This window comes from Festucalex cinctus, chromosome 13 (genome assembly GCF_051991245.1).
Source record: "Festucalex cinctus isolate MCC-2025b chromosome 13, RoL_Fcin_1.0, whole genome shotgun sequence".
NCBI classification, from domain to species: domain Eukaryota; kingdom Metazoa; phylum Chordata; class Actinopteri; order Syngnathiformes; family Syngnathidae; genus Festucalex; species Festucalex cinctus.
In genome coordinates, this window is record NC_135423.1 from 9,242,868 (window position 1) to 9,256,736 (window position 13,869).

Genomic DNA, 13,869 nt, shown 5'->3' on the forward strand with positions numbered 1-13,869 from the left:
AACAAAAACCTCATTGGAAAAAAAAAAAAAAAATGTGTGCGCATGCTTTCGACCTTGAGCCCCGTTTTGGGATCTCTTCCGCATTACCTCCCACAAGGACACTCTGCAGGTTGCCATCCCCGCTTCAAAAAAACAAAAACAAAGAACAAAAACAAAAAAAACATGTCCGGCGCTTTCTATTGTGTGCTCAGATCTTCACACAGGTCGCTAAAACAAAGTGCTCTCCCTATAAATATGAATGAGTTCCCTGTGATGGCAGAGAAGAGAGAGAATAATCATCCAGCGTGATCCGCCCTCGCCATCCGACTTCACCGGATGCTCATCATGCTCTCAACTTACAACTGCTCTCAGTGGAACGCTGACCTCCGCCAAGGCCGAACAAACCCAGATTGTTGATTTTGCAAAGATTGTTGACATGATTCAATTGCGATGATGTTGAACATTTTTTAGAACTGCATCCTAAAAAAAAAACGACACGGGTGAGAAACGATCCCGGTGGGCTTTGAGCGTGTTGCAATAACACGTGTTTGCTTGTCACCTGACCTCCATTTTCTCATCATGACCCACCGTCACTCGCAAACACGGAACAATCGTAACATGGAACACGGCCGCGAACATTTGATGGAGGAGGGGCTCGCTCGGCTGACAAGAAAAAATAAATAAATTGTAAAAACGCGGATCAGATGGTCCACGTTTGATTGGCGTTATGATGGAGAGCCTGCCTGCTGCTATTCTGTCAAGCGTCCTGCAAAAAGCTGCAGAACAAATGGATGGATATTGCTTTGAAGAGGGGGCGGGTATTGTTCTTTAAAAAGGGAGGGGGCGGGGCCTAGCATGCTCATTCTAACCGTTTTACTTTTATGGTCTTTTTAGTTTTTAGTTTGCAGAGACTCTTTCTTTATGGCAATTTGTGGTCAATCATGTGGCAACAAAACTAATACTTTAATAAACCAATATATATATATATATATATATATATATATATATATATATATATATATATATATATATATATATATATATACTTTTTTTTTATAGGTGATTAAAATTTTTTTAATCGTAATTAATGGTAAGACTTCAATAGTTAACTCACGATTAATCACAAATTTTATCTGTTCTAAATGCACAATAAAAATAACTTTTCATACTCTTAACACAAAAGTGGGAAAAATGTTTAATAGAAATATGGCTACATCTTGTAGTCATTGATAAGTAATTTCATAATAATTCAGAAAAAGTGATTAAAATTAAAAAGATGTAATGTACTTTAAAAAATTATTTTGTGTTGAAGTATTTTTTCTGCCACTAGATAGCATAAGTGCATTTGTAAGACAGCTCGGTGCATTTTTCTTTTCATGTTAAGCGCCATTGTTGTGGCTCACTGGTAGAGTGGACCCGAAAAGTGACCACACAAACATTTGCCCATAAATTCCATCTTTTCTTGTACTTTTTAAAGTGGACTGTTGCAATGTGAGCGTATATGCGAGAAGAGGACGTGCCTCTTTCATGTGATCCGCGATTGGCTGATGAGATGGAGGAGGAAGCGGGAGCTGGGAGGAAAAGCAATGTTCCACAAGACTACACATGCATTAGCGCAAATAAATCTCCATTAAGACAAACGCCACCCGCATAATCAAGCGAGGGGAACAATTATACACTTGCGATTCGGTTCTCCCCCACAAAATTGTGAGTGACGTGCGCAAAATCAAGAGTCCAACAATAGGGGCACACAAAAAAAAGAGAAGTCTACTAGCTAATATTTTTGCTTGAATTACTGTAACATTATTATTTTTTGACTAACTCAATCATAAAAAGGTGAATATGATTGTCATGGCATCGAAATGAGTCAAATTAATCAAAAGAGTAATTTGATCATAAATAATAACTTCATTTAAAGACATTATATTACATTTATGGAAAATCTGTAACATTATCGTGCAGATGCAGAGGCCGTGAAATAAATGTTCATTAAATGTTTTTTTCCCAATCAATCAAATAAAATTAAGTTAATTTCACATAACTTAAAAAGTAATTAAAAAAAATAAGATGAATACTGTTCATAGTTCATAAACCATTCATGAAAATTAATCATAACATGACTCTACAATAATGTCATTAAAAATTCTAATTAACTGAAGACTGCAGCAACCAGGAAATTAAAAAAAAGAAAGAAAAAAAGTCAATATAGAAAAATAAATTCAACGAGAGGCGGGGTACACACTGGACTGGTCGCCAACCAATCGCAGGGCACAAAGAGGGACAGACGACCATTCACACTAAAATGACAATTTAGAATCTTCAATCAACCTCACGCGCATGTTTTGGGAACGTGTGGGTAAATCGGCCAATGAGCCACATGCTGCTTCAGCTGCGGTTGCACTTGAGCAGACGCCAGCGGCGCCTATTCAGAATACCGATCAGGTTTGGCCCCGAGTGGATCGGAACACTTCAAACGTTGGCTAATTCCGCGCGAGAAGCTACGCTATTTGCTTCCCGCTAGCTTTCATCTCCAAATCTTTTGCAGGGGAAACAAAAGGACGGCTCTTCACTGGGGAGAGGCGCTCACTTGTCATGGAAATCCAAAGGAAAGCCAGTTCTTTTGGAACCCTAATTTAAAACCTTACTTTGAAAGTTTGAGCCAGGCTTTGACATCCTAAATCTCGTTTAAAAGTTTTGTTTGCAACCCTAAACTAATTGTTTGAAAAACAAAACCAGAATCGAATCCCTCCTTTGAAACCCAAAATCTGGCTTCATTGACGATAACTTGAAATTCTAATTTGAAAGCTTAACCCAGGCGAAAAAAAGTAATTGTCGTTCTACTTGTCATGACTTGAGTCACAACAAAGAGTAGAGCTCCACCCTGTGTCTCCAATGTGCACTGCACTGCAACTAATAATCACCACCAAAAAAACAGAAGACAGCAATGATATGTTGACATTTATTGTGAGATGACTTCTTAATTTTATATATTTATATATATACACACATCCATTTTTTAACACCTAAAATGTACATGAGCAGAAATAAATTAATCCCGCTAGACGGATGTTGGTGTGCACAAACGTGACGAGGAGTGTGGTTGGTTAAGTGGGTGGGTTAGTGTTGCTAATGTAGAAATATATACAGCATACATACTTTTTTTTTTTCTTGACTATTACTAGGTTGCTACATACACATCGACGATGAGATCATTCACTTTTCCTTATATATAAAAAAAACAAAAGTTACATTTCCGTGTGCGGAGCTGATGGCAATTGTCTTACATACAAACAAACCTGCTCTGTGGTGGCTTTTTACGACTAGTTAATGATTACACACGCGCACGCCGACGAGAATGACGAATGCACGGGATACACTTCCCACACTGAAACATGCATCCTAGAGTACTACTGAGCAGGTCTGTGTGCGCGCGCGGTTCTGGGCACATTCGCTCGCGCTCTCTCCTTGAGATTTGACCGATTGCACACGAGCCACTCAACTTGCATGCAAATCCGCCATTCGGTGATGTCTTTGGAAGACTGATGTGAGTGTGTGTGTTTGCGTGTGTAGTTACGTGGCACACTTAGCCTAAACATGGACGTACACTTCTGATGATTCTATCGAAAACCATGTGGAGTGAAACCCCACACATTGGCAGGTCACCATCTGATGGGCCATTTAGGTGCCCAGACCACAACAAAATCCACAATTAATCATTCTTTGGCACCATCTGGTGGCAGTTTGGTGTCCAGGAAGTTGAGAAGCTTCCCGTCACATCCTTTTCGAGTGGCCCACTAAATAGAAGCAATTGTGTCTACTTCATGTTTCTTGATACTTGATACAATTTTGATACCCCCCCCCCCCCCCCCCCATTCTTAAAACTACTTTGTAGATGTAATCATTCAGAGGTGATTATACATTTATGATAGAGAGAATCCTTCACAATATTGCAGCTTTAGCTGTAAATGAGTCTGACAGCCCTGATTGATTTGCTGCCATCTTGTGGCATCTGTAGGCATTTTTCACAGTTGGCAGGGGATTCAACGAATCTCCATACGTGCTGGCCCTTGCTGTTCTATTCAAGTCCCTGAAGATGGTGGCCATGAGCATTTTCAGCCTTTTTAGTCTGAGAGTGAAATGCTAATTATGCTAACAATAAGACATTTTTTTTCATTTTCTCTGATAGCCATGGATTATTTTAGTCATTTTAGTTTATTTCAACCGTGCAAGGATGTGGCTATTGTGGATTACTGGCAAGACACCACACATGTTCATGTGCCAGCTATGTGACCAAGCGTGCCACTAATGTATTTCCTTTTTTTTTTTTTTTTTATCTTTGCCGATTACTTCAAGTCATCTTGCTTATTTCTACTGTGCACGGTAGCGGTTCTCAAAACGTGACAAAATGACGGCCTAATGCGCGTTGTAAGTGAACCGTGCATTCCGTGGCCACTAAAATTGCACAGAGGCGTTATAGGGAACAACGTTTGAGTGCGTGGGTGTGAGACAATCTATCGCGCTCAATCAAGCATCTTTTAGCGTGTGACGTGCATCACGTCCCAACATTCCAAGAATTGTTTCTGTTAAAACACAAAAATAGTTAAAATCACATAAAAGAATCCAAGCAAGGCTGGAATTCCATCTATTAGGGGACTCGAGTTAAAAAAAAAAAAAAAAAAATGGAGGTGATGATGTCTTTTCCCCGCAAGCTACTCCACAACACAAAAAGGACGAGTGTATAAGGTGTCACGTGTGCGTGACGGAAGTGTGAGGGCGAGGACGTGGACCTTGCTGGTGTTGCGGCCCGTCAAGGCGACTGGGAGCCGGACCTGTAATTCTTCAAACTGCCCAGCAGGCTCTGCACGCCCTTCTTGACGCGACGGGCCACAGAGTCGGCCGGCGGGGTGGGCAAGCACGACGCCAGGCTGGGCGGACGTGCGTCCAGACATTTCTGGTAGCGCAGCTTCAAACAAACAAACAAACAAACAAACAAACACCACACATTGAAATACATTTTATGATTTAGACCTTGGTAGTATAGCAACAAAAACATAGACACATATTCTTTGGGATAAAAAAGAAAAAAGGGCCTATTGAAAGAACGTCATCAATTGGGAGTTAAACTTTAATTCAGAGCGCAAAAAAATAAAATATTCTTTATTTAACTTTAATTCATTTTATTTGTTTCTATAATCACGTTTTCTGTGGAATGGTTTCTGGTCTCTAGGACCAGAAGTGCTAGTTTTATTAATTAATTAATTTATTTATTTATGTATTTAATTGTATTTTATTTTTAAACAATTAAAAAAAGAATAAACATATACTTTAAAATATTTTTTATGATGGCATTTTCACTGGTTTTCCATGAGATATTTTCAGGTCACTAAGCGCAAAATAAAAAATTAAATGTGTAATGATAGTAAAAAAAAATTGCACAACAAAAATATTTTCAGTTTAGGTGTTGTTTTTTTCTGTGATGGCAGTTTCAGTGGTTTTCTATGGGAGTTTCTGATTGCTAAGATGTCAAGTCAATTTCACTATAATTTGACAACGGAAACAAAACTTGAAATGCCCAAACGCACATGTGACATAAATATTTAAACCTGACAATTAAAAAAAAATGGTTTGTTTAAAATAAAAAGAAATATAGAACATTTTTTCACGTGCGCTCAGGTATTGAAGCATCATTTGAATGTAGTCCCCCCCCCCAAATACATGCACACAAACAAATAGTTGCGGACTGACCATGCAGGCGGCCTGGACGGCCTCGCTGAGGCTTGCGGCATTTGGCTCGCACCAGAACTTGTGGCAGGTGAAGTCTCGCGGACCGTCGGCCATGATGAAGGCGAAGGTGCGCACGTCCTTGCCCACGCCCATGAAAGACAGGAAGCGCACGCGGCACTCCGACAGAACCTCTTCCGTCTGAAATCAGCAATCGTATGATATCAATTGGGGATTATTCAAGAAATTTGCACATCAGCCATTAAACAAAAAGCATTCACTAAATTTAAGTTTTGGGGTCGGGCCCATTTTTCACCCTCAAAAAACTGATTTGGGCGCTAACTTACAAAAGATGCACAGTTGAGTGACAGTCAAGAATTCGGAATTGTTTCATCTTTACAGTGTCAGATGATGAGGAAACAACAGTCCGATGCCATTAAAAACTGAATATCGAGAATACGTTAAAAAAAAAAGAAAAAAAAAGAAAAAGAAAAAAAAAGAAAGGTGTATTTGGTTCTTGGGAAAAACAGTCGAAAAGCAAAACTAATTTTGAATAATGTGATATTCCTTTTCTTTTTATGCTTAGGGAAAGCATAGATGATAATTGGAAATTGGATTTTGGAAAATATAAATCTGACATTTTACTTGTAGGCGACTATTGGCCAGCCCTTGTGATTTTTTTTAACCTGTTTTGCGAGTATGGTGAGTGTTGCGGGCGCCACGTTGACAGACACCGGCGTCCACTCGTTTTTGTCTTTGCCCTCCACGGCCGCCTCCAGAGCGTCATTGATCACGTCCATACCTGAAAAACATTTCATCATCGTTGTCATGCACGTGTGAGTGGGAGGGGACGGAATGAAAAGGAGTGAATGTTTTCTTACCCACGGGCTTGAGCACAGGCTCGCTGCCGAGGTAATACACTTGAAAACGCTGGAAAAGTTCGTTCTTGGGAGCTGGAAACTCTGGTGAACAATAAGAAGGACTCAGGTGATCATCATGATTGATCGCGTGAACAATAAACAGGCTAACATTTTCAATTATTGCTTACCCTCAACAGACAAGGGTTTTCCTGAGTCCGAGCTGAGACGACTCACGCCTGGCTTGGATGCTTTTCTTTCCATCATTATCTATTTAAACAAAAAAAGTAAATACAATTTTAAAAAATGTCAACATACAAGACATTTAAGCATCAAGACCTTGGAGCACATCTCGTGCAAAGTGGTGGCGATGTTCTTGGCGGGCGAGTCGCAGCGAAACACGTGACACTTGAGGACCTGCGTCAGGTTGTCTCGGGCCACGTAGGCAAAATCCCTGTGGGACAAAGCACAGGAATATTAACCTGCCATACTATCACTAGTCAGAAATGTGTATACAAATGTAACAAGACACACAACAGAGAGTACAAAAAATGCCTCAAGTATACCTTTCCCTGTTTGCATGTGGAAAAAGGAGCATGGAAGAAAAACACAAGCATTAGAACAACATAAAGCAACCATGGCTAGTAGTTGAACATGCACCTGTAATGGCAAAAAATGTCCAGCAGAGGTCCTCATATCAGGTCAAACAAACTGACTGACTCAACATTAGATTCAAAGCAAACAAGTCTTCAAGATTCTATGCAAATATATTAACTATAAAAGCTCAACACAATTGAATTGTGCTTATAGGTAGTGATTCTTTCAGGGGGTGGGGCTACCTCCCTCTACTACTGGGAAAACTTTTACATGGGGGCACTCATATGTTAACTGTATGTGCTGATAAAATTGAAGAAAAACAAACATTCTATTAAGATTTTTATGCTGATTAATAAAACTAAAATTGACATGCTGATTCAGAAACTGCAGTCACTTTTGTTATAGTACGTCAAGTTTTTTTTTTTTTTTTCAAAGCTTACCTTCTAGATAAACAAAATCTGCTGATTAGCATCAACTACCATTTCCAAACTTGGCGTGATAACTAAAACCTGAGATGAGTTGTAAGTCAAGTCAAGATTGTTTAAATAGCCCGTAATCACAAGAGTCTCAAAGGGCTGCACGCACCCACAGTTGACAAATATGAACAGCATCCCCCCCAACAGGAGGGTCAAGGAAAAAAACTCTACAAACCCCATGAAAATTGCGCACACAAAAAGGAGTGCAATCGGACCGAACTCAACAAAAATGGTATCATTCGTGCCTTTGTCTGAAAACTGACCTGCCGTTGTCTCTGCCGACACCCCACACGCGGATGCTGCCGATGGGCTGCGCGTGAAGCAGCGTCTGTCCCAACGGATCTATCAGGTTCATGGTGTCGTTCTCCAGCACCATCAGCATGTCCTTACCCTGCGTCAACACACACAAAACATTAAAAAAAAAACATTTTCACAAAAATGACAGTCCTAAAAGAAAAAGCAGGGGAAACAAACATTTGTGTTTTTACACCTTGTGAGATGTGCATTAATTTATCCTGAAAGCAAGCAAGTTTTGACAATGTCGCGTTCAAACTTCACAACATGTGTTGTACTTGTGTATTAATAGTGCTGGGCAATATCAAATAATATTTTCATGAAAATACTTTTCAAAGCTCACCTCTCCCCAGATGCCGGCGGTGTCGTGCAGGTTGTGCTTGTGGTAGGACAGCTGGCGGATGCAGTTGTTGACCGCCACGCTGCTTTTGCCTGGCGCCATATCTTCCTCCGACATCTCCACCCAGCCCAACGAACGCACTGCGAAGCACTGCCACGCGGCGACAACACAAGGTCAACCATTGCCATCCTTTTCTCTTCATACGCTACTCACAAAATTGAGGGATATTGGGCTGTCGAGTGAAATATGATGGCACTAAACTTTCACTCCACCTTGTGATGTCCAAAAGTAAAAGGTTTCAGTAATTCTTGATCAATGTTAATTTCAAAGCTCTTTCAGTGACTCTTTCAGTCTCTCGCACAACCGGTGAGAACACTTGAATTTCATGGTACTGGTCAATTCACAGATCTACCACCAGTTGAGAATTTTGCTCCTTTAGCTGTTTGCCACAGTTGCAAATGTGTATTCAAGAGTTTAGAGAGGGTCAAATTAATGAGGCCGCATTCGAGCAAGGTGGGTAGTCAGACTTTTGCAACTTCAGATCAGGTCTGCACAGGAAAGGCCCCTTTTGAACTCATAAATCCGAGTGGCAAAGTTTTTTTTTTTTTTAAATCATTATAATAACGTCACTCGACAATGGCGACCCCCGAAGAGACATGGACCGTGAATGGCAAAACAGAATTTACAAGATTTTAAACATATGACTTTAATTTTGTTATTTAAAAAAGGTTTTCATAACACAACATAATTTGGAATGACTGTGTTAACCAGAACAACAAACAATTTATTGGAATCAGCCATCTTTGTTGTTTACATTCACCTCAAACGCTTTTGAGGACGGCAGTGGGAGATTTCAAGTGGGATATAGCCGACGTCCCACTTTCTTCGAATGCAGTATTAATTCACCTGTGAAGGTTATGGCGCATTTTAAAGCAATTATAAGGAACTTTTCAACCTTCCAAAAATATTTTCAGAATGCATATGATGAAAGATGGCCTTACATCTAGTTGCATGTTGCCTTTGTCATGGCCTGAATCGCTTTTACTGGCACTAAAACTGTGAGGAGGGTGCCACACAAAAAACTACTAAAATGCTGACGACTTTACAGCAAACGTCACTTCCCCCTTTCATTACAAAGGACGTTTACGTACAATTGCAGTTGTCATGGGTGGCAGAAGCTCCAACCCGGGGGTTACCCGGATACGCTGGTCCTCCTGGGAAATGTGGTCTTCCACAGGCAAAACCCTCCCACTTTTTTTCCATATGGTGCCTCCATAATCAACCAAAACTGAAAGCTCCTTGGCTCATTCTGCAATTTCACTCGAAAGCCCAAGATGACCTACTTTTCGGAGCAATGTGTTTTGTTCTAACTTGGTTACCTTGCTCTCAATATCAGTGCAGAGTGGAACCAGCTTCTCTTCATCCTCAGATTGAGAGCAGTTGTAACTGCAAAGTGACGAACAAGTGCAAGAGAATGTTGATTCCCAAAATAATAGATCACTTAAAAAATCTGTTGAGATGACAGTGAGGGTAAATACTTGAGGTTGATGGAAGCGTAGCGTAGAGTTGCGCCCTCAAACTCTCGCAGGCTTTGATCAGACGCAGCCTCTCCTTCCTCCTGAGGACGGACGGGGACACGATGTGTTGACATGAGGGAAAACAAAATCCTCCATTCTGTGGCCTCCGTTTACAAAGCGTCATTTGGGTTAGTTACCTTCCACAGCTCTCCGTCAGCGCCGCCTTCGTCTGTGCTGGAAAACTGAGCCCAGGATTCCTGGAAAAATACATTAATATTTGCCATTCAAATCTCATTTTGAACCCCATAAAAAAATATATTTTATAAGGCATGTCACCTCGGACTCCTCGCACGGCGTGGTCTCCAGGGACATGGTGGAGGACAGCATCGAGTCGCCGACCTTCCCCAGAGAGGAGGGGGGCTCCCACTGGGTGGTGCCGGTGGGGATGTGCCAGTAGTAGGTGCCCGACGTATCGCGCACCCTCATCCAGCCGGCGGGCAGGTCCGTGTCCGTCTCAAAGGCGCTCGAGTCCCAGAAGGACTCTTCGAGAGGGACAAATGAGGAGAAGTTGAGGAATGGATTGGTGACAACCGAGTACTGTTCAGCTGCACGGAACAATGCGGTTTTGCCGTTATCTGACCATGTGCATTCCCGTGCCTGCCCAGGCAGATGATTTTGCCATCCAATGCAAAAACATTTGATACACATTCAACAATAATAATAATGATCATGCTGTGAAAATACTTCCTGTGATTATACTTTCACATTTAACCTAACTTCAGACTACATATGCAGTACACATTTTCTAACAAAAAAAAAGTGGATTTCTTTAGAACAGAGACCAAGATTGATTTTTCTTTATATTTTGTAACTTATATGTATCTTTATTGTTCTACAATTTCAATGCAAATGTTCAACATCATTCACAAAATATAACTGCACTTAAAAAGGATGTCCGTCCATCCATCCATCCATCCATCTATCCATCCATTTTCTTGACCGCTTATTCCTCACAAGGGTCACGGGGGGTACTGGCGCCTATCTCAGCTGGATATGGGCAGTAGGCGGGGGACACCCTGGACTGGTTGCCAGCCAATCACAGGGCACACAGAGACGAACAATTCTGAGCGCCCAATTAACCTGCTTAACCACTCAGACACCGTGCCGCCCTTAAAGGATGTATTCTAGTTATTTTGATTTTTGCTCTAAATCTTTCACTATACCAGTTGCACCAAAAAAAACAAAAAAAAACTACCATTTATCATGATAGTTTCTGGGAAAATATATCGCCCACAGAAATTTGTTATAGTGGGCCTAGTTAAAAATGTCCAGCAATAAGCTTGTACAGCCCAAAATTCTGCTAAGTTCTCAAGGTTGACGCATCCAAATTATTGTTGGTGCTTCAAACTGTGTCACTTGTCCAAAAATCTCCACTTAAATAGCACAAAATGAGTATAAGTGAGAAGAATTCCTTTGCTAGGGAGGACTTACGAGCCGCTTCAAGTGCTCATCATGTCTTTTTTGTTTTTTGTTTTTAATTTTTGTCACTTTGCAAACTATCTGGTCTAAAAATGTCAAAATAATGGGTAACAATTGAGAGCATTGATTTAAAATTGAGAAAAGTAATCAAATGGATTAGATTATATTACTCTGAGAAAATAATTGAAATAGTTACACAACTATTACATTTTGAACAGTGTAACTTCTAATTACAATTTCCAAAATAATATTACCAATACTGAGTATCAGCACCAAAATATACTGTTAATCCGCCAGATTTGATTGTAGCCCTAAAATTTGCAGTCACTCTCCTGCAAGATGACAAAAAGAGAGTTGGCCCACTCAAGTTCTCCCACCGCTTACCTCTGTCGCCGTTTGGAGAAGAAGCATCGGCGGCGTTGTCCTGAGTGACGGCGGGCCAGTTGGCCTCGTCGTCACTCGGCGTCCCGTTGACGTTAGCAAACAGGAGGCACGCGTTCCTGCCGGGGATGCCTCCCTCTCTTCCTCCTCCTCTCGGGGCTTCCTCTCCATCCGGAGGCGCTTCCTCCGACTTCTCCCCCTTGTCCTCCTCTTCCCTCTCCTTCTCCTCGTCCTCGTCCATGGCATGGATGAGGAGCGGCTCATTGAGGATATTGTTGGCCTCTTCCCGGGTGGCCGCTTTGGGGGACTCCTCCCGTCCCCCGTCCGGGTTGCCATTGTGGCTGATGTTGCAGTTGTGGTCCTGCTCCTGCTGGTGCTCGCTCACCTTGCGCAGCTGGTTCTGGCCCTCTTTGTGCCACTTGGCGTTGTTACCCGTCGATTCGTGCTCACACCAGTCGTTTAGCTTGTTTTTCTTCAGCTCCTCATCGCGCTGCTTGTTGGCCACGTACGGCCTGACGTCCTCGTCATCGTGGCCGCCCATGGCTGCTTCACGTTCCACGTAGCTGGGAGTCGAGACAATTTATACGCCTATGAATGTTGCTGAATGCTGTTTGCATGTGTTGCTGCACTGTGTGCATTTATGTTTGAAAGTTTCTAATTATTATATCTATATATTATATTTAATATATATATTTTTATACATATTTTAATTTACACTAGCCTGTCAGTCTCGGGCCTTTTGCACTGTGTGCTAGCATTAAGTTAGCGGGCTTTCGTGAGAAGCTTTAAGTATATATTTCAGGGATAGACCAATCATTGGGGCTGATATTTGGCATTTTTGACAAATATGATATCAGCTTGTTTTAAAACTTCTGCCAGCCAATAACAGATAATCTTAAAAATTTGGTAAACATCAGGTATTTAATTATGTATTTATTTTTTTAATTCTCTGTGTAAGAGATGCTACTGCGCCTGGAAATTTAAAACAAAATCAAACGTTAACATTTGAGTTGTACTAGAATTTTGGACACCATAATTCACTGTGGAAAAAAATAAATTAGAAAGCTATTTTTTTTTTCCATTTAAGTTTCATTGTAGTGTAAAAAAAAAAAGGTTGAAGTCGAGTGGTTTAAAACTATTTTTTTCGGGGTTCTATTCGCGTTTTGAGATTAGCCTAAACGCATATCCGAGGATTGACAGTAATGCACGGATTTACAATATGAATATAAAAAATTAATGCAAGTTCGTGCTGTAATGAGATTAGATGTTGTTCGCATACTATCTCGCAAAAATAACATAACGTTTAGACTGTCACGACTACAACGCAGTGTTTATTGGGCGTTATATAACCCACAATCTTGAGGAGGAAAAAACCCTTGTATGTTGTTAGCATGTTAGCTCGCAAAGCTAGCGAGGCTGGCTCGCTCCATCCAAGGGGTTTTGATCGCTAACCTAGTCGAACTTACTGTGAAAGCGCCACTAAATATACACATAAACACACCATTTATTGTTTAAACCGCCCATCGAAGCCTGACATTTCGCTTTTACGTTCTAATCCTTCGAATGCGAAACGTACTATGGCCACATACACGTATAGTTAATCTCTAATAACGTTACGTCTCCAGAAATATGAACATATCATCGTGGTAACATTTATTTCTCTTTGTTAACCAAATCAAAATGAAATAAAATAGGGTTTATGAAAGCCCTCCGCATTTTTCAGATGCCTCGACCCGCCGCCGGATGAAAACGGGCAGCGGGGGCACCGTCCGTCCGCCATCACCGCCGTCATCTTGGCTAAGCTAACGTTAGCTCCTCACTCGAGCTCTGAGACGTCGAGCTGAAGAGCAACCCACTCGGATGGAAGCGTTCGCACTTACCGGCGGAACCCTCCTTGGCTTCGAAAGATGTCCAATTGAGCGAGCTAGGAGCTACATGGTTCCATGTTACCGTGGTGGATACGGTGCCCACGGATACTGTCAGGCTCCGAGAGGGGCGGGGGTGGAGTACGGTGGGGGGTCGTGTTAGCATCAGCCAGGCTCGGCTGATGACAAGCCTGCGTCTGCGTCACTCTCACGTCACGGCCGAGCTTGGATGCTGATTGCTTTTACAACAAAACTGTATTTAAAACACACCAAAAATGTCTTTTAATTCACGTCTAATTGAGGTGTTCCCAGCCTGTCAATTCTAAGCTTTGATTTATTGCTGCATATATTAATTTCATGTAC

At 41.4% G+C, this 13,869-nt stretch overlaps 1 protein-coding gene across 1 annotated transcript; it reads right to left on the bottom strand.

The window, feature by feature from the left end:
• Nucleotides 1–2,924: 2,924 nt before the first annotated feature.
• On the bottom strand, nt 2,925–13,698 carry apbb1 (amyloid beta (A4) precursor protein-binding, family B, member 1 (Fe65)). Its single transcript, XM_077541183.1, has 14 exons — nt 13,522–13,698; nt 11,645–12,204; nt 10,118–10,323; nt 9,979–10,038; nt 9,803–9,882; nt 9,644–9,710; nt 8,268–8,414; nt 7,894–8,021; nt 6,897–7,011; nt 6,749–6,827; nt 6,582–6,662; nt 6,387–6,502; nt 5,725–5,901; nt 2,925–4,942 (listed from the first exon to the last, which is right to left on the bottom strand). Exons 2-14 carry the CDS (start codon nt 12,180–12,182, stop codon nt 4,787–4,789), a joined length of 1,950 nt encoding a protein of 649 aa, XP_077397309.1. The 5' UTR covers nt 12,183–12,204; nt 13,522–13,698; the 3' UTR covers nt 2,925–4,786.
• Nucleotides 13,699–13,869: the final 171 nt, after the last annotated feature.